At 35.7% G+C, this 26,577-nt stretch overlaps 1 protein-coding gene across 5 annotated transcripts in view; it reads right to left on the reverse strand.

Annotated features, from left to right (window-relative positions):
* Window positions 1-26,577, reverse strand: part of MON2 (MON2 homolog, regulator of endosome-to-Golgi trafficking) — a 108,464-nt gene that overhangs the window by 31,258 nt on the left and 50,629 nt on the right. For all 5 annotated transcript variants that reach the window (XM_065934726.1, XM_065934724.1, XM_065934723.1 and 2 more), the window contains 15 exons: window positions 23,262-23,497; window positions 21,439-21,520; window positions 20,708-20,892; window positions 19,806-19,918; window positions 19,350-19,454; window positions 18,918-18,998; window positions 18,766-18,839; window positions 18,586-18,676; window positions 14,518-14,619; window positions 13,308-13,418; window positions 11,066-11,241; window positions 9,966-10,128; window positions 9,133-9,426; window positions 6,877-7,075; window positions 1,507-2,135 (listed from right to left, as the gene is read on the reverse strand). In XM_065934726.1, the coding sequence (XP_065790798.1) occupies window positions 1,507-2,135; window positions 6,877-7,075; window positions 9,133-9,426; window positions 9,966-10,128; window positions 11,066-11,241; window positions 13,308-13,418; window positions 14,518-14,619; window positions 18,586-18,676; window positions 18,766-18,839; window positions 18,918-18,998; window positions 19,350-19,454; window positions 19,806-19,918; window positions 20,708-20,892; window positions 21,439-21,520; window positions 23,262-23,497 (2,641 nt within the window). The remainder of the gene's footprint in view (window positions 1-1,506; window positions 2,136-6,876; window positions 7,076-9,132; window positions 9,427-9,965; window positions 10,129-11,065; window positions 11,242-13,307; window positions 13,419-14,517; window positions 14,620-18,585; window positions 18,677-18,765; window positions 18,840-18,917; window positions 18,999-19,349; window positions 19,455-19,805; window positions 19,919-20,707; window positions 20,893-21,438; window positions 21,521-23,261; window positions 23,498-26,577) is intronic.

Raw genomic sequence — 26,577 nt, forward strand, 5'->3', positions numbered from 1 at the left:
ATCCCATAAGTAATAAACAATGGCTAGAGTGAAAATTAGTAAAGCAAGATGACATCAACTGATATAAGTAAAAGTTCCAAAGTTTCCAACAATAAAACTTCCTAACTTTCCAATTGAAAGTATATGCTTTTTCAAAGCTATTAAAAGCTCAAAGCTCAGAACAAATGCCTACCTGGGATATATGATTCTATTTGTTCTCTTATCGCTAAAGTAGAGGTTTTGTTCTAAGTAAAATTATACGCTTTTTTCCCTAGGAAAACAGTTTGGGGGTTTACTGTTTCTTCTTTGTTTACTATCCTCTACATGTGTATAAAACCTGAATTAAACACCTGAGTGAGAGTTCTAGATTATGGGCATCCCACAGAGTCTATGCTCTCCTTATCTAACTTTTCCATTCCCTCCACAGTAGTCTATAAACAACTTATGCTCACAGTCAGGAAGAAAAAAATTATCACTGACAGGCTACTTTTCTTCTGTCACTGAAAATAAAAGCAGCTCTTTTAATTATGGAAAACTGATCATCCCTATAATAAAATTATTAAAATGTCAGATTGTCTTACACTTTAAGTTTCTATACAATTTCTCTGCACAGAGTAACTAGGGGTAAGGTGGTCAAGGAATTACCGCTCAGCTAGACCTCCTCCAGAGACAATCAAGGTGTACTCTGTTGTAGTAGAAACCACTATTATTACAGTGAAACTTTTCATCAATCCAGTTGGATATAATGCAATTGTTTAATTAGAAAGCATGATCTACAGTACCCAAAAGGCTACTGATAACACATGTGTAATCAGAATCCACTTCCATTCTAATTTTGTTAGAATGTCATAACCACTTTGCTGGGATCGCTGACTCTTTAGTTCAGACTTGTTTTGTTCAACATTTTGGTGGTTGTTAACTGTGCTAACAATTACCTTGACAGTTTAAAGAATTCTCTGATTTTGATTTGGTCTTGCCCGCCAACTGGAATTTGCTCAACAATTTTTAGATCTGTTTTAAATTTTTTTTTCAGAGTAACAAAACACACGGATTAAAATATATCTTTCTAAAATTTCTGTGAGGTAAACACTTCACACACTTATCCTTACTTCTTTTATTGGGTTTCCAACAACTCAAGAGCTAAAATTAAAATACAGATAAAAAATACATACTCTCATTGCTAGTTAATTTTCTAATTACAGAAATACTTTACTAAAGTTATCACTCCAAAAGTATATATTCTGTGAAGAGTGGAATGAACAAACCAAAAATGCTGGTGAACAGAAACAAGAGAGTGCAGGCAGCTTCTTGATGACTCTCAAAATAAACCTGAATCACCTTTTAAAATATATTAGAAAAACACAAGTGTTAAAAATAACTGGATCTTTACAATCTTGAATGCAGCCCAAAGTAGACATACATAACAATCTTGATGACCCAGAATTATCCCAAAAAATATTTAGCAAAGTAAAAAAATTCCAGAGAACCATATGCATTATAGCTTAGACAGCCACTAAATGCGATTACCTTTTGGAGAACATCTAGAGCTGTAAGTACAGCTTCCTGTAAACTTGTCAAAACTGCTTCAGTGTAAGATGGAAGAATGAAAGGGGAGGCATCTGAACTTATTGGGACTGAAACAGCACTGTGCAATATGACTCCCAACTTCTGCAAGTCATCCATGTTGAAACCAGTTTTTATGTGTTGGTAGAGAGCTGGAAATATCTGAATTAAAGCTGTAAGAAAAGGCTGGCTGGGAATGAAAGTTAGTTTCTCAACTGGAACAGGAGGCTTGGTGCTTTCAGATCCAATTCTGCACCAGGTATTCCATGCAGCCCACCAGAGATTCAAATCTTCAAGTTCATCAGTAACTGCGGGTGGCTCAGAGCTGCTGTATCTTCCAAGTCTTTCTCCAATGGAATCTGTTCTTACAAAGGGCCTGTGCAGGCTAGGGCCCGATATAGGCCCTAAAAGAACAGGCACAGGGACATTAACTGCAGGTGGTGTCTCAGGCTTATCTGAGTCTCTCGCAGGGGACACAATCTGTAAAATTTCCTGGAAGCTTTTCAGGGCAGCCAGAGATACTTCATTGTTTTTGCTGAGTGCTGCTGATTGTATATGGTCAAGAAGAACATCCCATGCTCTTGAAAAATCTCCTATATGAGGAAGAAGAAAAAAATTATCACCATAAAAATGATCAAACTGTCTCTATTAGACACTTGCAGGTTTATTTGCTTTATTTTTCTGCTTAAATTCCTACAGAAATAGAAAAAGATATGCTTAGGCACTAACAATGTGAGTTAAAACCATCACAACCCAAAAATCCAGTAAAAAAATTTTGTCAGATACAGGAACAAACGGCACCAAGAAAAGGATAATGAGTATATCAAACAAGGTTTTGAACTTAAAACTCCATAAATGTATGTATACACCTTTCTATCCTAATACTTCTGCCTAAGGAGAACAGAATAAAAACTTAAAAGAGTGAAAACAAAAACTTTTCAGTAACATCTTCAATCTAACTATCTACCTTTATTAAGATGGTCCCATTCTTAAGCATATAGGAAAAGTTATGACAGTATGATACACATTTTTTACCTAAATGTTTAAAGTAAATTAAGTCATACTCCATAAAAATCTTAACTTTACACTTGGGTTTTCATATTTAAATAATTTTATAGCTGCAGAATTTTCTTAAACATTTTTTTCCCCATATCAGTAAGTTGCCAGGAGAAAATGCACCTTAAATAAGACTGTCCTTTTACCATGAGGCTGAACTTATTTCTCTCATGTAAAATCAAGTCAACTGATCTACCATCAGCACAGCATGGGCTGAATGGTGGTTGCTCTTTCCACTAATCATTTCAATCTCTTGTTCTAATCCTGTGACCAACCAAGCACATTTATAATGCAACTCTCCACAATGAAACCAGGTGTGGTTTGTTTCTATTATTGTTGTTGTTCAGTCATTAAGTCATGGCCAACTCTTTTGCAACCCCATGGGCTGTAGCCCACCAAGGCTCCTCTGTCCAAGGGACTTCCTAGGCAAAAATACTGGAGTGGATTGCCATTTCCTTCTCAGTGGGATCTTCCTGACTCAGGGATCAAGGCTGTGTCTCCTGCATTGGCAGGCAGGTTCTTTACCACTGAGCCACCAGGGAAGCCCTTGTTCTTTTAAGCCCAGCAAAAAATGATCTGGTTCCTATAGACATTGGCCCAACGGCTTTGACAACAGCATGGATTATTACTCACCTCTTCGTATTTAAATAATGTAAAAATCAGAGGAATTGACATTTTGCAAAGGATAACATAAGTAGGCTATGAAATATAGAGATAATTGCGTTTTAAAGACTTTCACTTCACAAAAGCTATCAAAGACTAGGTTTGTTTCAAGAAGGGATAAACCCATATGACTGAGGAAGCATTCAATCAATTGGAAAGCTGGGACGAAGTCTGGTATAAAACTAAGTGCCGCACTGCTTTACAGGATAAACCACTAACACTTGTCCAGTTATAGGTTTATTCCTCTCCATACTCTTTTAATTGAAACTGAAGTATAATTTACATACAACAAAAAGCAGGTTTTTTAGTAACTACTCAAACAGTTTTAACAAATTTTGTTTAAAAACTATCAAAACAGCAAAACAAAATACTTCTGCTTGCTGCCATCCCAGTTCAAAAAACAGGTTAAACATTACATTCACCTGCCAGAATGGTGACCTAGTCTTAGGTTTAGAATATTCCACGCTATAAGAAGGAAAAAAATCTGCAGTTCTTTTATTAATATATTCTACGTCTAGGAAGAAGTCCTCTTTCTAAAAGACTGAGTATAATTGCATATTGTACTTTGTTATGTTAAAACATTACTTTTAAAAAATTCTTATAATTTTATACAATTTTTAAAGGTTATATTCTATTTACAGTTAGTATAAAACACTGCCTATCTTCTCCATGTTGTAGAATACACCCTTCTAGCCTCTCTTAAATCTAATAGTTCACACCTCCCAGCCTCTCTACCCCGATGTTGCCCTGCTTCCTCCCTCTCCCCACTGCGAACAATCAGTTTGTCTTCTGTATCTGGGAGTCTGATTCTTTTTTGTTATACTTACTAGTTCACTGCATTTTTTAGATTCCACACAGAAGTGATATCACACAGTATTTGTCTTTCTGTTTGACTTATTTCACTTAGCATAATGCCCTGCAAGTCCACCCATGTGGCTACAAATGGCAAAGTTTTCAACTGCAAGAAAAGAACCTACAAAACACCAACGTGTGGAGGCTGAACAATGTGCTACTGAAGAGCCAATGGGTCACAACAGAAATCAAAGAGGAGATCAAAAAATACCTAGAGGCAAATAAAAAAGAAAACACAATGATCCCAAACCTATGACAGTGAAAGTCGCTCAGTCATGTCTGACTCTTTGTGACCCCAAGGACTATACAGTCCATGGAATTCTCCAGGCCAGAATACTGGGATGGGCAGCCTTTCCCTTCTCCAGGGAATCTTCCCAACCCAGGGATCGAACCCAGGTCTCCTGTGCTGCAGGCAGATTCTTCACCAGCTAAGCCACCAGGCCAGCCCCTCAAACCTATGGGGCACCAGCAAAAGCAGTTCTAATAGGAAAGCTTATAGCAATTCAAGCTTCCCTCAGGAAACAAGAAAAACCTCAAGTAAACAACCTAACCTTACACCTAAAGGAACTAGAGAAAAAAGAACAAAATCCAAAGTTAGTAGAAGGAAAGAAATATAAATATCAGAGCAGAAATAAATGAAATAGAGACTTAAAAAAAAATAGAAAAGATCCGTGAAACTAAAAGCCGGTCCTCTGAAGACACTGATAACCTTTAGCCAGACTCATCACGACAAAAAGGGAGAGGACCCAGATCAATAAAATCAGAAATGAAAAGGAGGTGTTACAACTGATACCACAGAAGCACGCTCATAAGAGACTGCTATGAACAACTATACACCAACAAAATGGACAACCTAGAAGAAATGGAGAGAATTTTAGAAAGTATCTCCCAATCTTCCTATCTGAACCATGAAGAAACAGACAATATGAACCATTATCAGTAGTGAAATAGAGTCAGCAATTTTAAAACTCCCAACAAAGAAAAGTCTGGGACTAGATGGCTTAAACAGGTGAATTCTACCAAACATTTAGAGAACAGTTAATGCATATCTTTCTCAAACTACTCAAAAAAGTTACACAGGAAGGAACACTTCTGAACTCATTCTATGAGGCCAGCATCATCTTGATACCATAATCTTATTCTAAAATAATAATAAAAACCATTTCCTAGTGTTAAATTATAAGATTATTGAAGCTACATGAACTGAATCATGTCTTCATTTTTAAAAATCTAAACCTGTATCTATTACATCTTAGCTTTTAAGATAAAGTATCACAGAAAAATGATGCTTATTTGTCAAAACTTAGCAAAAATACAGTTAAGATTAGCACATTTCGTATGTAAATTTGATATGAAAACAAAAAACTAGGATTTAAAACGTGTATGTATACACATCAAATATATAGATCATCAAATATGTAGGTATGTGATATGTATGAGATAGCCTTAAAATGCACATAATAAACACCACACAAAAATGCCTATGAACATCATAAATATGCTTATGCTTTTAACACAATGAGAAGAAAAAAAGCCAAACATAAAATAACAAGTTGAAAAAAAGTGTGCAGCTTGCTCACAGTTATGTACAAAAGTTTTTTTGTGCATTGTTTATAAGTATTTTGTTTACAAGTATTTGACAACTGCTTTGTTTTGTATTTGCTTACTTTTCTCAACCACTCCCATGCCTACCACCAGAACTGAAGGTACTGTAAGCTGCACTGGTCTCTGGATCTCAGTCCTACTGACATTTGGGGTGGATAACTCTCTGCTGTAGGGGCTGTCCTCCGCACTGTAGGACATGCAGCAGCATCCCTGGCTTCTGCTTCCCCAGATCCAGTGTGCATGCCCCTCCCGAGTCCCAACAACCAGAGATGTCTCAGGCACTGCTATACACCCTGTGGGGGGAGGGAGGAGGCTGGGCACAACCGGCCCACCTTTGGCCAAGTTTCAGTTGAGAAGCACTGATCTGTTCATACACCACCAAGTTTCCTAACCAATCCAATAATATCCTACCATTTTTCTTTATGACCATTCCATTCCATACATACCATCTGAAGTGATCTTTCTGAACTCCGTATCTGAACACATCACATCATGGATTAAAATCTTTCAGTGGTTTTCAGTGCTTCTTAGAGTGAAGAGTTGCAGCAAAGTGCTGCAACATCTGGCCTCTACCTCTAAAACCTCATTGAGAATCACTCTTTTCCATGTTCTCTCCATTCCAGACCTTCAGACGTGCCAGGAGCCACACCATCTCCATCTCCTCAATCTTCCTTCATCTCTTTTACACACACTCTCTGCCTGTAAGGCTCTCCCCAGTTCATCCTACCCTTGCCTGGTGAACTACTATTCAGATAAAACACTGCTTTCTCAGAGAAGCCTATATATACATCACTGGCCTGGTCAAGTATCTACTATAAGCTCACAATCTATTATAAACTGCATTGATCATTGCAGCAATTTTCTATTTATTTATGTAATTATAGTTCCTCCTTCATACCCAGGATATATCAAGGACGGTAGGTATCTGGCTCATCACTGTATCCCCAAGACTCGCCCACAGTAGGTACACATATTTTTTTCAAGGAAATGAATGAAAACATTTATGCTCATACCACACGTAACAACAAAGAACTGACAGTTAAAATGGATTACTCTTAGAAAATAACAATGTCTATAATCTGTAAAGAATCTGTATTTTCCAAATTTCCTTTAACATTAATTACGTGTATACTCAGTAAAAAAAAAATGCACATCTACCTAAAGGTTGAAGTAAATATCTTCTGGTGTTGAAGATTCTTGCAACTCCAGCCAATGTTAAAACCCATGTCTCAGCCCATTGCTTCTCTGCTGTGTCCCTTGAATGATGAATGAGAATATTGCCACCTCCAGACTCAATCTTTTCTTTGTCTGCAGTGGTAGAAGACTCTCTAACTCGGTCCAGCAGATGAAAGAGAACCTGAATATTTGTGATAATGCATATAAAAATACTGATAACATAGCATAAATAACAGCATAGGAAATTAAGCATTGTTACAAAGAATTATACCTGACATTCTGATCAATCCCTGTATCTTAAAGGAAACTGACCAACAGAGGTATCCTTATATTCTTCAGTTTATCCTTAAGGCCATGGAATATAAAAAATTAAAGTAAACTGAACAGACTATCGCTTAAGACCTGTTGAACTCAGTACCAGTGGAGCACCTAAGGTATAATGTACAAGAAGGGGACGAAGCTAAAGAGAGGGCTCCAGCAAAAAAATGTCAGTATAAAAAAAAATTTAAGTATGAGTGACATCTAAATAGAGGTAACTACTGAAATTTCATGTCTGGATGAGGATGCTTGAAAAAAATCAAGGAGGAAGCAGTTGGAATTTGGGGGATGTTTATTTAAAATGTAGATTGAGGGGAAGGAATAGGGGCTAAGAAAATAAAACAAAATTGAATCGAGAAGCAGATGCACACTGTGAAACAGAAGCCAAAAGAAATTTCACGGAGAAAATAATCAACAGTATCAAATGCTACGAAAAAAGGAGCGGCATGAAAAACTGACCATGGGGCAAGAGATCTGGCAATTAGAAGACGGCCTGCAGAGCCAATGGACAATTCCTGTGGTTCTAAACACAGTCTCAGAACCAGCCGCATCAGCGTCACCCAGGAGCTTCACAGATAGGCAAATTCTCAGTCTCCGCGCCACAGAAAGAAATCAGAACCTCTAGGGGGTTGGGTACAGTGGCTCAGCAATTTGTGCTTTAACAAGTGTGCTCTAGGAGACGCTGTTACATGCTAATGTTTAAGATACTCTGAAGTAGAATAATCTGGATATCAAATTGCAAGGGGTAAGGGAATGCAGTGGAAGTGAGAAAGAAAAAATTACTAATACTGAGATTTAGGCAGCAAGATTAATAATGAAGTTAGGAAAAGGAAACAGGAGTCAGAGAAAATATCAGTTTGCTTTTTTAAAATAGTAAAGGACTCAAGTTTGTTTGTGATCTGATAAAGCTAGCAAAAGGAGCTGAAACAAAAGACACAGGAGGGAGTAGGTCTTTCAATTATTTTTATTAGGAACATATGTTATTAATTTTTTAAGAAGACATTTTGAGGTCTTCTTAAATTCAGAACACTGTTAAATACAATTAAAGTTTACCATACTGCCTACTGTCAAACTTACTAATTTCAAAAATTCACAAAAGCAGTAAAGGATAACAAATAAGAGTTTTATTTAAATGGAACAGATTAAGCAACAAAAAAAAAGAGAGCCTTTTAGCAAAGACGGGATACTCACTAATAAGCTGCTGACTTTGAAAGAACGTTTTAAAAAGATGATAAAAATGAAAAATTAAAAAATGAAACTGCATACTTGAACAAACGTAGAATTTACAAATGGGAGGTGATTTTTGTTTGGTGAGTCTACAAACAAATTTCATTATTATTGATATTGTTTATAAAGTTTTCATTTAATTACATTTGAATTATATGTGGAAGTTTAGCAACTAGTGGTTTTACCACCAGGAAAATGGGGAAAAGGAAGTGAAAAGGCAGAAATCAAAGAGATAAAAAACTGAGGCTTATAGGGGTGGGGTGGGAGGGAGGCTCAAGAAGAGGGGAAAAATATATATATATATATATATATTTGGTTCACTTTGTTGTATGGCAGAAACCAATACCACATTGTAAAGCAATTATCCTCCAATTTTAAAAAATGAGGCTTTAAGTATTTAATCTGCTAATATGCAAGGTGCAATTAAAAACATGACAAAGCTAAAACTTCCTATTTTGCCAAAAGCACAAATGGATGGAAATTCTTCTTTAAAAATTAATAGGAACAAAACAACATATATATGTATAACTGAATCACTTTTCTATGCACCTGAAACTAACATAATATTCTAAACCAACTATATTTCAATAAAAAAACTAAGAAAATTTTTTAAAGTTTTAATTAATTTGTTGCTGCTGAAGAAGCATACAAGCACGTCTCAATTAAGTGCCAACGCGAGATTTCCCACGGTACCTTCCAGACGACAGTCCGCCACGTGGAGTGCTGCAGCAAGGTGCCGTGGGCAGCGACTGTTGAAAACAGGGTCTGGCCCGCGCTCTTGCGGACAGCAGGACGGGGGTCCACACACAGCTCACCCAGCTTTGCGTAAAGACACAGCCACAAGCAGTCAAACGGCGGGGCAGGGTGGAAGGGCCGATTCAAAGTCACGCCTTTCTCTTCTGCCTGCTTCTGCTGTGCTGCCTCTTCTTTATTTAATTCCTTTTCAATAGTTTCTCCTCTTTGAAAAAAATAATCTGAAATATTCCACTAAAGAGCCAAGGAAAAAAAATACCTATTCAGGGATTTTTATTTTAAACACACAGATATGCAACAAATAGAATAAAACGTAAAAGCAATTACATCAGAAACTCTTTTCCTAGTAGAATGGATTTAATGAAAATCTCTCTTCCTTTGTTAAGTTTATCTATATGATTTCAGAATTTGAGAGTGCAACCTTTAATTTTTAATATTTTTTAAAAATTGGATTTAAAATTTAAATTTTATGTTAATATCAGTAGAGTCAACTGATTATTTCTCTTGTATGTACCATTATCTGTTTACTAAACCCTTCCATGACAAATCTTATATAAACCAAATTTCAGCTCAATAAATCAAAATTATTCCACATATTCTGCTCTTAAAGAATTATTTCTTAAATAATATTACTTAACCCTTCATAGAAGATGCTTATGTACTTAAAAGTCATTTAAATGATTCCTACAGAGTCAAAAGCACACTTGCTTAGCATTCACTCTCAGTTGCAAACAATGATTTCTAGATTATATAAGAAAGGCAATCATACTTACCAATAAACCTATTGAAGTTAAACTAATATTAAGTTCTTGGTTATGAAGTCCAAAGCTACCTGCAACATCTACAACTATTTGCAGGCAAGTGCAGGGCATTGTTGGTAGAAAATCTGTCACAACCAACTGAAGACACTGGAACGCCGTTCGTATCAAGGATTCTCTGAAAATACAAAAGAAAATCTATACTCATGTATTTAAGAGAGATGGAAGGAAAAATACATACATTACAATAACTTGAACAAATCAAAATTTATCTTAAAATTGGAAGAAAATCTTCCCTAACACAGTACTCATAGAGTATTTCAACATTTACATAAATGTAAAACAGATATGTCCCCTGGACTGCAAGGAGGTCCAACCAGTTCATCCTAAAGGAGATCAGTCCTGGGTGTTCATTGGAAGGACTGATGCTGAAGCTGAAACTCCAATACTTTGGCCACCTCATGCGAAGAGTTGACTCATTGGAAAAGACCCTGATGCTGGGAGGGATTGGGGGCAGGAGGAGAAGGGGACGACAGAGGATGAGATGGCTGGATGGCATCACTGACTCGATGGACATGGGTTTGGGTAGACTCCAGGGGTTGGTGATGGACAGGGAGGCCTGGCATGCTGCGATTCATGGGGTTGCAGAGTCGGACACGACTGAGCAACTGAACTGAACTGAACTGACTGAAAAAAGATATGCTTACTTAAAATAATTAACCACTAAAAATTAAGAAGCTCATGGGAATCAGAAAAACTGTAAACTAAAAAAAGAAAACATGTATTAATACCATATTATTTTTATTCTGCATCAACTAGCCAAACAAAATTTAGACGTTGAATGAGAAAGGGAAAGTTTGTTTGATGCATTTTTCTTATTTTAAGAACCTTGTATTCATGTATAAATGACAAAGAAATAGCAATTTTTCCATCCTTCCAAAATATAAGTGAGCCCTAATGATTCCCTACAGTCACTTGGGAGTAGGGTAAGCAAAACATTTTAGATCATAATCTTAAGCAAAAAAGGCATACATAAAAAGTTAATGATCATTTCATAATTTCAGGCAGAATTCCCTTTTCCTATTACCTTTTGGATGTTAATTTTAAACACTTACCCTTGATCATTTCGGATTGCTCCCATAACTCCCAGCACTAGTGGCCATCCAGGCCCAAGACTGTCCCCTTGACTCTGAAGAATCTGCAGCACACACTCTAATTGCTTGAGTCGTATATCTGGATGATTAATATTGGACATCTCCTTTAAGGGGTTCAATAAAAGCAACTGCAGCCTCTGAAGAGAAGGTAAGAAGCTAATCAGAGAAGTTCCAGAACATAGAAAGGTTCTGCTATTGTCTTTCAAGTTTAAATTCACCTTCACTCAGACTGCAATGGTAAAAAGAAATTTTTTTGGAAAATAAACATCAAAAATGATTTCTCTAACAGTAACCATTAGGATTATCTTGTCATCTTTTTTAAAAAAAACTGATTTAATTAACTTATTTATTTTGGCTGTCCTGGGCCTTTGTGGCTGTGAGGGCTTCTCTCTAGTTGCAGGCCACGGGCTCCTCACTGTGGTGGCCTCTCTTGCTCAGAGTGTGGGCTCAGAACACACGGGCTTTAGTAGCTGCAGCGCCCAGCAGTTCCAGCTCCCACGCTCTAGAGCGCAGGCTCAATAGCTGCGGCGCATGAGCTTGGTTTCTCTGCAGCATGTGAGATCTTCCCAGATCAGGGATTGAAATCGTGTCTCCTGCATTGGCAGGCGAATTCTTTACCTCTGAGTCACCTGGAAGCCCCGTGAGTCTTTTTAAATTTTTTATGTTGTGGCCACACAAGTAACATATGGGAGCTTAGTTCCCCAACCAAGGATGGAACCCACCCCTCCTGCATTAGAAGCACGGATTCCCAACCACTGGACTTCAGGGAAGTCCCTAAGTCTTATATTTTAATAACAGAAAATAAAAATCTGTCTTCAAGATACTATATTTCAGAATAAATAGGGAATAACCTGATGTTAAAAGGTATTAAAGTTACAGATCCATATATAAATGAATCTCACTATAGAAAATATACCTCTATATATTTAGCTCTATTTGGAGAGAAGAAAACAATTCCCAATTTCTAAAATTAACTTTCAATGTTTACTCTATTAATATGTACCACACGTATTTAAATTTAAAAGTCTCAATATTGCTGAAAATGAACTAGTAGACAAAGATGACACAAAACCACAAAATTTTTTTTACTGTTAAAAAGTGCAAAGAGCACTTTACTCTGCTCCTTTGGCATTTGAAAGCACTTATTTTTTTTTCTCTCCAAGGATTCATTTATTTGGCTCACTGACTGAACAAACATATTAAGCTCTTACCATGTGCCAGGTATTAAGCTGGATGCTGAGAATATATACATGGAAAGGGCTTTACAAAAAAATTAGATTGCAATAGGAAAAAAATATGCAATCACTAAAATGTAAGCTATAAAAATTAAGAAACTTTTCTGTCTTGTACATCATTCTGTTACAAGAGTTAAAACATCGCCTGGCACACAGTACACACCCAGTGATCACCTGCTGAGGAATCTGAGAGTACGCCCACATACAATACAGTAAGGTAGTAAGGGCAATGTGAGTGGCTGTTAGATGCCTCACTCCTACTCCATCTCTAAACAAAACTTTGGCGGACTTTTAAAAAGCTGTATAAGATATATGTGAATGATTATCGGAGTCAGGAAAAAGGATGCACAACAAAAGAAAACTCTGAAAGTATAAAATAACCTTTAAAATTATTTGAAAATAAAAATCTACTTTATTGTGCTTTCCTCTTCTGCCACTTGCTTCTCCCCACATGAGGGCTTCCCAGGTGGCACAACGGTGAAGAATCCACCTGCCAATGCAGGAGACGCAGGTTCAACCCCTGGGGAGGGAAGACCCCCCGGAGGGCATGGCAACCCGCCCCAGTACTCGGGCCTGGAAAACTCCACGGACAGAGGACCTTGCAGGGCTACAGCCCATGGGACTGCAGAGAGCTGGACATGGCTGAGTCACTAAGCGAAGAGCGTAATGAGTAGGGGGAAGAAAAGAGAAAAAAAGAGACAGGTAAGGACCAAAGGAAAAGAGGCTAATAAAGTATGAAGCCTCAGCACTGCATGAAGAAGGAAACTTCTAGATGGGGAGACCAATTCTAGGTAATTTATTACTTTAGTTTAGTGCTATTACAAGAAAATTTTTAAAAAATTTAACATAGATAATCCTGAAAATCCAGGATTATCAACCTTCTGTAAGAGATCCATGGCCTACAAATAAAGTTACATATGGGAGAGGATGACTTTAAGTGCTTTTAAAAAAGGTTCTTTTTTTTTTACCTGGTTTTGTGAAAGTGGAGGATCATGGTTAAATGTTAATCCTGCTTTTATAAGTGAAGTTAAGGCTTCTGCTCCCCATTCTCTCATTCGAGAGTTTGGATGCTGGCACACCTAAGGGTATATACATGTTGAACAAAAATTAATCTTTAATTTGTATACTTAAGCTATACATCACACATTAATTTATGAAAAACCACAACATCGCATTTCCTACTCTTCCACATTTAAAAAGTCATATAAAATGTTTGTCAATAAGGGTTGAAGAAAATATGAAAATATATAAAATGTAAGCAAGCTTACCTTCTGAATAAGAGGCAAGAGGAAGCAATAAAGAGATAGAAGATAAAAGATGAAACTAAACAACTCACAGAAAAGAAAGGATTTCATAAAAGTAAATGATGTCAGCAGGGTAAACAGAAGAAGCAGACACTGAAGTTCCTCATCTGGTCGACTTCATAATCAAACACTTGGCTAAAATTTTAAAACATACTTTTGCCATTTGATGAGAATTCCATAATGAAGAAATGTGCATATATTCTTTAATAGCTCATAAAGATAATCCCAAAAAATGGAAGGAAAAAGAAAAAGGACCTTTTTTTTTTTAAACTAAGAACAGTACCCTTCTCAGATTACTAAAATAATATGAAACAATGAGGGCAACCAAAACCTAAACTGCTCATAGACATGTATTTGATAGAAGCAGCTGTCAATAAGAAGCAACTAATTATTCAGATTCACTCAAGTTTGAATACAAATCCAGACAAAATTCCCTGGCATGATCTATAGTTAGTGATACTGAGAAGGTTTTTTCCCTTTTGTAGAAATGCTACCTCATAATCACAGGAAAGTCTGTAAAGGAGCGGTGTCTAGTACTAAGTCTCAGTCCTAATTGCCTTGAAGTTTTAGAACCAGCTGAAGCGGAGGGGATCAAAAGATTATAAAATAAAAGAAAGGGAACCCAAACTAACAGGTGAAGGAGACATCAGAGATTTCATTGATACATCACTCATTTTTAGTCATAAGATTTTCAACCTATTTCTTTACCAAAATGATTACTATAAACTTTAGTCCCTGATAAAATATACAGAGAGAAGTACAAGAAAAAATGCTAATGCTGATTTTTCTTATGGCTATACAGAATCATTAATTCACTGCGTATGTCATTATTATAAACAAAAAGTAAATATAATAATTAAGAAACAGAGGTTACCTCAAGTAGATGGCCAGTTAGAGGTCTCCATAGAATTTCTATCCGGTGCATGTTAACTAAACCAGTTTCTAACAATTTGGCAACAGCAAAAAGAGATGGTTCCTAGAAGAAAAACATAATATTTTTTTATATCACAAGGAGAACTTGAGTACTTCAACTGAAAACAAAACTGAGAATACTGTGAAGAGCATGACTATAATTAATATACTTGACTAATTTGAAATAAATGACATAACCTCAGTAATCATGTGACAAGCCTTTCAGCCCACTCTCAAGTATCTAAAAAGTGCTAGTTGCTCAGCTATGTCCAACTCTTTGCAACCTCATGACTATAGCCTACCAGAGGGCTCCTTTGTCCACAGAATTCTCCAGGCAAGAACACTGGGGTGAGTAGCCATTCCCGTCTCCACAGGATCTTCCTAACCTAGGGATCGAACCTGGGTCTCCTGCATTGCAGGTGTATTCTTTACCATCTGAGCCACCAGGGAAACCCTCAAGTATCTAGCATGACTCCTAATCGAAAAATTTAGTTGGGAAGAGACTGCTTTAGTGGGGAAGCCTTGAAAATCCAAAAACTAGACCAGACACACAGAATGTGTGTCTTCTGACCAAAAGGAAAGAATTTTGCTATGAACTGAATTGTGATCCGCCCGTCCCCACCTTCCACCACTGCTCCCAAACTTTGTAAGAAGGTAATCCAGGTCAAAGGAGGTCCTCAGGGTGGGGCCCCAACAGATTAAGTTCAACATCCTCATGGGAAGAGACACCATAGAGCTTGTGAGCTTACAAGTGCACTCCGTCTCCCTCTTCTTTCCCTCCCTTCCCCTCTCTCCCTACCACGTAGGGACACAGTAAGAAGTCAGGCATCTTTCAATCCGGAAGAGAGCCTACACAAGAGCTGACCACGCTAGCACCCTGACTTTGGACTTCTACCTTCTAGAACCATGAGAAACTTAATTTCCATAGTTGAAGTTATCCCGTCTATGGTATTTTGTTACGGCATGCTGAGCTAACTAATATACATTCTTACTAGTAAAGTCTTCAAATGCTTAGGTTTTATGTGTGAATATCAGGAAAAATGAAAAAAAAAAAAAACAAAGAAGAAGACAACAGACACCAGGGGAAAGAACGATGATGTCAAGGAGGAGGAGGTAAAGCTGTCAGTTTAGACTGTAATAAAAAAGTTGCAGAGAGAGAAGACAAACCACTTTTCTCAGTCACTGGCATTTCAGTAACAGAAAGGGAACCAGTGTACTTCATAAATGGCTGAATTACTCAGTCCATGTGTTAGAAGAACAGTTTCAGTAAAAAGTTCAAAGGGCAACTATCTCTAATCCAACTTTAATAGAGATAGTAAAATATACTTAAATGTAGACTAAGCTGACTAGAATTAGGAGAATTTTTTTGATAAACAGCTGTAGTACTTCAAATGGAGACAATGCACTGGAAAAAACAGAAGCCAACTAAAATTTAAAAAGTAAATTATGAGCATAATTTTATAATTTTTAAGTAAAAAGATTTTGTAATTACTCTATATACAACTGTACTGATTTTACAGTACTGATAAAAATCTAAAATGGAAATGTGTGAAATTATCTTTCTTTTCTAGTAAAAACTGTTGAACAAGTACCCTGGGGTTTTAAGAAAAGTGTGGTCAGGTTGACTCTTCCTGCCTGTGCGAACACTGTAAGTACCCTAAAAATTAGTGTAGCAGAAAGAAATTCATCATTCTAGAGACAATATGATACAGTAGTTAAGACTGATGCCTATGAATTTTTAACATCTCAACACGACCACTTAATATCTATGTAACCTTGAGTAACTTTTTTTTCATTGAAGTATAGCTGATACTAGTTTCAGGTGTACAACATAAAGTTTCAAAATTTTTACCTCTTAATTCCCTTATCTTATTTTGTCCCTTCCGCCTTTCCTCTCTCTGTGGATCTGTTTCATTATATTAGCTTTTTTATTTTCAGATTCCACATACATGTGACAATAAATAATATCTGTCTTTCTCTGACTTATTTTACTAAAAGCATAATATTCTCCAGGTCCATCCATGTTGCTGCAAACAGCAAAAGTTCACTTCATTTTGTGCTAACTTTTTTAATCTATAAAATGGAGATAATATACCCAAATGACCTCTTATGTTACAAAGTGCCTGGCACACAGTAAGTCCCTATAAATGTTGCCCAGTATTATTTCCTCCTTTCCCTACTCTTTATTCTAATGAGGATACACAGGAATCACACAGTGTTTAAAAGTATATGTCCAGACCTCATACCCAAAGATTCTTGTATCCATGAAGCTTGGTATGTGGTCCTAACTTGCATTTTTAAAAAGTGCTATACCTGACTTTGATGCACACAAAAGTTAAAGCCACAAGTGAAGTGGTTACAATAACGGAGCTCTGGAATAAGACATAAGCGGATTCAAATCCAAGCTCCACCAGTTACTAAATAGGTGACCCCAAGCAGGGTATTTCAGCTATTTTTATATTTTATCTCTAAAAAGCAGTTACTACCATTGAACCTGACAGAATTGTGTTAAATGATTAAACAGAAATACATAAGCTAGCATCTGACATACAGCAAAGACAGCAGCTGTTTTCCTATTCCTGCTGTTGACACACTCAGTTTGGTGGTATGCCTGCACGAGTGCCTTCAACACTGTCCCCTTCTAAGGGAGAATTTGCAAGCTTTACCATCAGCTACCTCCCTCAACACATTAGCACAAATTCCTGAAAAGAGGACCAAAAATGAGGTGACTGGTGACTTTAAAACCACATCTTAAAGGACCATGATGTATAGTTTACTCCCTAAGCTATTTAACTCACTCAGACTAGCTGATATTGATAAACTATTTCAACTCTCTCACCACCGTATCTGCCACACTGTCCATTAGCCAAGTGGTTTACATGCTCTTTGAAAACAGAAATTTCCTTTATATTTTCTAGCAGTGTCATGTACATAGTAAATATAATGTACTTTGTTGAGTGAATACATAAATTCTCAAGTCATTACCATATAAACTTGCTCAGATTCAATTAAGGCATCTATTAAAAATATTACATTGTTGAGTTAAGAATGTATTAAGAATTTGATTACGTCACTGTATATTATCCTTGCCTTGATTTGGAGCAAACTATAACAGATATTTTCAAACACCTGCGTGTTTATATAATTCTCTAAGTATGTACCATAATATACAAAACTTTGCTCTTTAAGATCTTTTTGGCTAATCTTTAAATGACTCACATGAGCCAAGATGACAAGCTACAATACACAGGATTATAATTAAGGATTAGGCAAATAGTCTAATTTTAGGTCCTACAGTTGGATGTTAAATAAACCACAAACTGCACTCTCTGCTTTTCTAACCATTTTCTTAGTAACTTCACTTACTTGTAAATGGCCCAACTAATATATTTATTCATCTTAAAATGTAGAGAGCATTTTAAATAATTTCTAAGGTATCAGAAAACCCAAATATTCTTGTGTTTTCCAAGTTTAACAGAAAATGGTAGAGTATAGGAAGAAATGTCATCAAAAGTATTGCTTGATTCATTTAATCAATAAGCAAAGCAAAAATTTAATTTTCAAGGTAGGGAGAGTCATTACCCTCAGAAAGAAATGACTAGCTCCTAATTTCCATCCCATGAAGGGAAAAGAAACTGAGATATATTTTCCTCGATTTAAAACTTGTATTGTCACAACCATAAACTGTAATCATTAGGATTACTAATTTGTGGAGCACATTTATAAACATGGTGTTCAATTTTTCTTTATAGAAATATTTTTTAGAATATTCAGCACACAAGTGGACACAATTTAAAATCATGATACATTCTGGCACCAGGAAAGCCAACTACTGGCACACACCACAAGCCAAAGAGCATCCTCTTCACTCTCCGTTCAAAAAACCACCACAAATATAAGAACCCAAAGGAGCAGGGCTAGCCCACAAGGTGTTGTTCCCACTTGTAAAACACTACGATCCTAATGAATATACACCTTATTCAACAAAATAATGTACCATATTTAACACAGAAAAGGAAGAATATCACACCTTATTATTTCCATAGGCCATATCCATGGCTTCTAAGGATAAGGAACAAAGTGCATTTATTAAATGGTGCAATGATACGTCATCAAGATACCTAAAATAAAAATGAAGAAATAAGATATTCTCATCTAAAATACACAGCTAACAATAATGTTTGTATCAATTTTAAAAACTGACTCTTACTGTGAGCTTTCAAACAGTCTTGAAAGTATATTGGAAATCACTGGTAAATCTGTCATCACTGCTGTTGTTAGCACCTAAGAGAAGAAGAAAATTAAATGTAACATATAAACATTCTGCAAAATACTAACTGAGTAAGAATGACTAGAGCTTACTGTACTGGGCCCCTCAACAGCTCTCCCAGGTTTCAAGGCACCACCACTACTAGGCTTTAATCCCAGAATCCATACAAGATGCTGTAAAATTAAAAAAAAAAAAATCAGAACACGGAAATTTATAAACTTACAAAAATTCCAATAACTAAAACTAAAAATCAGACTAGGTATCTAATAACTAAATTGAAATCAGTAATTAACATTCATACAAAATACTCATTACATCAAGCATAGGCAGCAGAACAGGCCATTATGAGAGACATCCCATCACTTCATATAATGTGAGCCATGTCTGTTTTCTTTTTCCAACTTGCCCTTTTTCATGCTTACTGCCTATTCAGGCCTGCCCAAAGCGCTGACAGGCACTGAGGAGTTTAACTGATATCACCTGATGAAACAGCCCTGGCCTCTGACCCAGAGGCCGCAGCGTACCTGCAGAGTTGCCAAGACAAGTTGCCACGATGTCCCGAGAACAGCGCCGTGGCAGTGTGCCAGGTTAAGCAAAGTCCTCATACACTGGATATTTTTGGAAGTCAGCTATATTAAAAAAGGATATATTTGCAAGAACTGTTATGCATTCTCAAAAATTATAAGCTTATAAAAGTACTATCATATTCAAATATTTTCCAATAAAAAAAAAATTTTAAGAAAAGAAGCTTGGATGATTTTGTACAGAACAAATTCATTTGCTTAAAAACTGTGTTGTCACAGTTGGTTACAACAATGTCACTCTTTATTTATCTAGTTTCTTCTAAAAGTATCATTCAGATAAAAGAAAGAAAATAAGTATAATGACAAATTTTGAGAAACACACAAAAAAGGTACAAAAGGTTTCCTTGATAGTTAACTGGTATTAACTGGTTACCTAACGAAGAAAAAGTACTTTACCATTACTGTCCCTTGAGGCTGGACTGCTAGCGGTTGACCAACTGCGACAACTTGCTGGTGAGATTCACTTGATGGACTGATCATCATAACACTCTGGCCCTGGATGGAATATGCTAGAACACAAAGGAAAACCTAAATAATTAAATATACTTTTCAATACTGTACTCAAAGCAATGTTATATTTTAGAACTTTAATTTGATCAAACTAAGTTCAACTATGACATTTATTTAGTTACCTATTATCCATATGCAAACATATTAAAAACTCAAGAGGTGCAAAAACAAAAACAAGTTAAGCAAATATTAAGTAATTTTCTAAAAAGGTTTAACAAATTATAAAACTTTGATAACTGCCTCACAAGCAAAATAGAATTCAGGACACTTAGTATTTTAAACATACATTCCCAGTAAACTTTTCTACTTAGAGACCAATACTCACATTTTTAGTTTGAAAACTGAACAGCACATTGAAATTTATCTATATTACCTGCAACAAACTTGAATATTTCTAAGTATTCAACAAGAAAAAAATATTTTTTGAATGTCAACTTAATCTAAGTAGTGGCAAATATTACCGTTCTACTAGTTCTATTAAAAAAAACAAAACAAAAAAACTCAACCATTCCCATTTCAGTAGTGTGCTAGAGTTTACAAATGACTTTCAGATACATCTTCTTTTATCCTCGAAATTATTATTTAAAATTGGTATTATTCTCCCTACTGCTACCTCCATTGTTTTAATAAGATAGAAGAAACTGAGGCTCAGGGACATTAACTTCTCGTAGAAGTCAGAGTCAGGGAGTAGAAAAATAGAGGCTTGAAATCAGAATTTCTATAATCTCTTCTCTTACACTGTGTCACCCCACATGATGAACAGAACTCTAAAGAAGCTGAAATCTTACATTTGTTGGAAAGCGTGGCTGCAGTGGTGGTATTCAACACGGTGAGAGCATAATGGGGAGGCAGGGAACCTTTGCATACTGCAGTTATAAAGGCATCTCTTGAAGTTACAAGGCCCAGTCTTCCACAAAGAGCAGCCATAGTCAACTCAGCTTTTAAAATATTCTCAGTAGCAGCTTCATCTGTGCTGAAAAGACAAAGTATTTTATTTAGTATGATTATTTTTAGGTATGCTGCCAAATGAAATTAGGTAGTCCAGAAAGTTTTAAGAAAATCTATTTTAAAAACTCAAAATCAACCTTCTCATAGAAATTTTAACTAATAAATGTCTGAAAATTTGAACTGGATAAAACCAATTTATGACACACATTCATTATCAAAGAAAACAGTCAAGAACTCAAAGATATAACTTAAAAATATCAATCATTTTAAAATCAGCAAATTCCATGATTCTGAAGAAAAATATCAAAGAAACTGATTAATATAATTATCTTAATTTTAAGCAGTAAAGCTTAAAATGAAAAAAGCATTCTGTAATTTTTGGATTGTATTTTCCATTATAACATGATGGAAGAGGGGGATGGCAGAAAAATAATAATATTCTATAAACATAAAAAACTAGTATTAGGAAATAATTCTCAGGATAAATTTAAATGCACACTTTAAAATGGTTTGTTGCTACTTTTTTTTTTTACCTGCCACACGCAATATAAAACTTACAAAGACTTAATACCTGGCATCAAGGAGGAGTGACAGGGCAGCAAGCAGACCACACCAGCAGGCATTCACCATTTCTTCCCAAACAGCTCTACTAACTTAAAGGAAACACATGCAATATTTAATAATTACAAATATCACAGCACTTTACAACACGTCAAATTCTAAAACCCCCTCATCACTTGATAATACAGCAAATATTCAAAAAACAACTTTGTCGTTAAATACTAAAGCTATAACCTTTAATATATATCTGAATAAACGAAAATTTTAAAACCATACCAGTTTCAGAATTCAAGAAGTCTTTTCTTTTTGCCACATCACGTGGTTTGTGGGATCTTAGTTCCTAACCACTTGGCCGCCAGCGAATTCCCAAGAAGTCTTAAAACTAAGTTGTCTTAAAATATCAATAATAAGATCTTTCTGTATACTGACTGATACCTTTAAATTATACATATAAAATCAGTTCCTATCCCCTTCCATTTCATTGGGCCAAACTTTCAGCCTGTGCAACCAGTTGGCAATGTAAAACTGTAATAAGCAAGCTCAGCCAAGAGACTGGTTACACACAGTGGAAATCATGCACATGAGTAAATACATGAGTAAAATAGGATCAAGTTTCTTACCGTTGGAGAAGGAAATACCAAAAATGGCAAGCTAAAAGTACATCATGTAGCATTAAACTAGAATTGGAAAACTGGGTGTGTCCTTATGCTATTTAAAGTAGATATATATTTTTCAAATGTACAGAAATGTGTGCTCATATATGTGCGCATTTCCTACTCAAGCAGCAGGAAGCATATCTAGTGTCCATGCGTTAGTTTACAAACACTGCGCCCCACTAAAATGAACCAGGGCTCCCTGGAAAAATACCTTATCCCTGGATTATACAAGAAAAATCCACGATGAGCTCAGAGCACTTTACTGTATCAGACAGGAAAGCAGTGGTCAGAAAACAACAGCAGAAGGTGGGATGATAAAGGGACATAGAAGCCAGCATGAAAGGGGTCCCGTATGACCATGTCGTGGATAACTGCGTGTCAAATCAAATAATGACAATCACAGATTGTGCTGGTAGCACTTTGAAAAAAATAGGAATACAAGGGTCTCCACTAATATAAACAAACACATGAAACCAAACAAATCAGGAAGGGCAAGCTCTCCTAGAAGACAGCTCGAGGTGTTTCTATACAAAAAGCCAATGAACTTCACACTGAAGAAAGGCTGCAGACATCACATTAACAAGTGATAAAGTAACAGCTCTGGTGTATAGCGTAGCAGCATTTCTGTGCCAGCTCTGCCAAAAATCAATCTATTAAACCTACTTATGAGGAAACAAAAATAAACCCAAGTTGACTGGCCTATTTCTTCAAAAATATCAAGGTCATATAAAACATGGAAAAATTAAGGAATTGTTCCAGACTAAAGAAGGGCATAGAGTCATGGAACTGAATTCAACATGTAACCCTAAACCATAACAGACACTACTGGGCAAATGACAAAATCTGAAGGACATCTGGGATTGGATGACATATTGAACTGATGCTAAATTTCTGATGGTGACTATACTGTGGTTATGTAGGAAACGGTTCTTATTTTTAGAAAATACACTTTAAAGTATTAAGGGGTAGTGAGGAATTATGTCTGAAACTTTTTTCCAAATAGTTCAGAAAAAAAATGCTTATATATATAAATAGAAAAATAATGCAAATATGGTAGTGTTAACAATTGGGATAGAATGGTGAAGAATATATGGAAATTATTATTTGTGCAATTTCTCTGTAACTTCAAAATTATTCCAAGATAAAAATTTAAAATATAGAATCATAATAAATATACCTATTTCCTTATCCATCTGGTCTGATGTTGACTGTAATTCTTGCTGTTCTGATGACTGCGTAGGCGAAGAAACTGCTTCAGTGGTTATAGTCTGACATTCTGTTTCAGCTTCTCCCAACTCTCCTTCAATCATACTAGTGATTCCACGTACAAGGTCTAGCAAACAGTGGAATGCCACAGACATAGCATAACCCTCTGGGATAGTTGGGGGCTCAACTTTGTCCAACATCTCTAGGCTGAAATTATGAAAAAATCAGGTATTTAATGAGAAGTCAAAATAATGAAAATATATAAAAATCTATTTCCATAATTTAAGATTACAGAAATTAAGATTAATAGCAAAAGTAAATGGCTAGATCTGCTTTACTTTGGAGAATGGTCCCATAATGGTATTCTAAGAAACTGACTAGAAAAGTTAAGGCTTGACCAGTGTCATAACTGATAATAATAATAGTTTATTTTTTGCCTCTCCCCCAAGTTGTGCCAATATTTTCATTAACTGTTGACAACAGAAAAATAAACACATATACAGAACAGAAAAACACAAACAGATTACAAACCGTCTCAAACTCTGACTTCAGTGCTTTTAAAATAAGGTGCTATATAAAAGGGTAATAAACAAGGACCTACTGTACGTCCCATAGCACAGGGAGCTATACTCAATATCTTGCAATAATCTAAAATGGAAAAGAATCTGAATATATATATTCTTTTTGTATATTCTTTGTGTATGTACATATATATATATCTATTTATGTGCACTACTGAATCATTTTGCTGTATACCTGAAAATAACAGAATATTGTAACTTAACTATAATTTTTAAAAGGAAGTAAATAAGGTGCTATAAAATCAAACCAATACTATAAAGAAGAAAAGATGTGCTCATACTAGGGAAAAGGATTGCTGTGAAATAGCCCGCTCATCTGTCATCCTGTCACCTTAGATACAACCTGTCAACAAGGTAAGGTAATATTTAGAGCATCAGTGTGACACATTCAAATTTTAGAGCAAGTTATATGCCATCATTTGGAGAAGGAAATGGCAACTCACTCCAGTATCCTTGCCTGGAGAATCCCGTGGACAGAGGAGCCTGATGGGCTACAGTCCATGGGGTCGCAAAGAGTCGGACATGACTGAGCGAGTAACACACATACTCCATAATTAGCACATAGCTTTCAGAAGGAAAGATGAAAATCTTCTGTTTTAAATCATAAACAGGGAACTGTCGTTTTAAATTACTTAAAACTGAAGAAAGAATAATTCAATGAGGGGAGAACTGATGGATATTCACATTAGAAAACAGTGGTGTTGGAGCCCTACCTCATACCTCCCTGACTCATACCTCATCGACTCAAAATGAACCAATGACCTAAACGTAAGAGCTAAAGCCAAAAACTCTTAGAAGAAAACACAGGCAAAAATCTTTATGACTTCAAATCATGAAATGATTTGTTAGGTATGATACTGAAATCCACAAGCAAAAGAAAAAACAGATGAGCTGAATTCATCAAAATTGAAAATTACTGTGTTTCAAAGGACACTATCAAGAAAATGAAAAGACGATCTACAGACTGTGAGAAAACTTTTTCAAATCATATACCTGATGAGGGACTAGATCTTGACTATGTTAAGAATCTCTACAACTCTATAATAAAATAGCAACTCAATTAAAAAGGAGCACAGGATTTGATAAGACATTTCTCCCATGATGATATATATATAAATGGCCAATGAGCAAATGAGAGAGATGCTCAATGTCATTGGTCATTAGAAAATGTAAATTTGAAATACAGTAAGATAACACTTACCCACTAGGACAGCAATAATCAAAACACAATAACAAGTATGGCTGAGGATGTGGAGAGATTTAAATCCTCATACATTGTTGGTGAAAATGCAAAATGGTATGGTCATGTGGGAAAACAGTTTGGCAGATCATCAAAAAGTTAAACGTAGAGTCATTATACGACCCAGCAATTCCACTCCAGGTATATATTCAAGAGAAATGAAAACATATGTCTATGCAAAAACTTGCAGGCAGATGCTCATAGCAGCATTATTCATAGGCAAAAAGTGGAAGCAACCCAAATGCCCATCAACCGACAATCAACAAACGTGGCATAATCATAATGTCCACCATAATAATGGTGGACTATTATTCAGCTACAAACAGGAAGTACTAATACAACCTGTAACATGGATGGAACCTACTCAACATTATGCTGAGTAAAAGAAGTCTGACAGGAAAGAGCACTATATGATTCCATCCATATGAAGTATCCAGAGTAAATAAATCAATAGAGACAGAAAGTAGATTAGTAGCTACTAAAGGGTAGGGAAAGGAGATTGGTGACTGACTGCTTAGAGATATGGGATTTCTTCTGGAGTGATGAAAAAGTCTGAAATTAGATGGTGCTTATGGTTGCCTAGCTTTTGAATATAATAAACTCATGAACTGTAAACTACAAAAGGGCAAATTTTATCTTGTTACTTACATATAAAACACAACTGAAATCATTAAAAATCATTATAAGAAAAGCAATTTCCAATCTCAAATTCTAAAGGTTTCCTAATCATAATCAATATTAGATAAGGTAGGAAGTTTACAAAGATGTAAAACTCAGAATAAACAATTAAAAAAACCTACATATACCTATCATTTACTGAGCAATTACTTTTAGTCTAGGACACTAAGTTGGCTTTTTTTTAATGTATTTTATTTAACGCCTCACAAAAACACTGAGAGATTCAGACAATGAATCTGCAGACAGTGACACAGTTATCAGCAGTTTTTAACTCAACTCTGACTCTAAAGCGTATCAATTTAACCCCTATGTGCCAACACTTAAGTATTTTAAAATTTAAGTAATCAATATAATCATATTCATATTATTGATCAAAATATTTAAGCTCACATGAGGAAGTAAAGTTTATGTGCTTAATCTTTCCCAGGCCAATTAGCATTCAGGAACCATGTAATAAACAAATCAGTACCAAGCATCTTGTTAGACTGTTATCAAAGAATATGTTATCTATTGGGAAAATGCATCTAAAGCAGATATAATACTCTAAAGATCAGAAAGTAGAATTCCCAAATTCTATAGTATAGACTTTAACTGCTAGAGTAGTTAAAAAAAGGTAATTTATACCTGTTTTTATTTATAATTCAAACATAAGCAAAGCCCATACTTTCCTATCTCTCTGTTTCACTGCTATCTTATTATAACTATTACACAAATTCCACTTTTAGATAAAATGTAACCCATTTATCTAAACATTTTAAAATTAAGTTCCAGTAGCAAAAACTGTCACA

The sequence above is a fragment of the Muntiacus reevesi genome, chromosome 4 (genome assembly GCF_963930625.1).
Source record: "Muntiacus reevesi chromosome 4, mMunRee1.1, whole genome shotgun sequence".
NCBI lineage: Eukaryota > Metazoa > Chordata > Mammalia > Artiodactyla > Cervidae > Muntiacus > Muntiacus reevesi.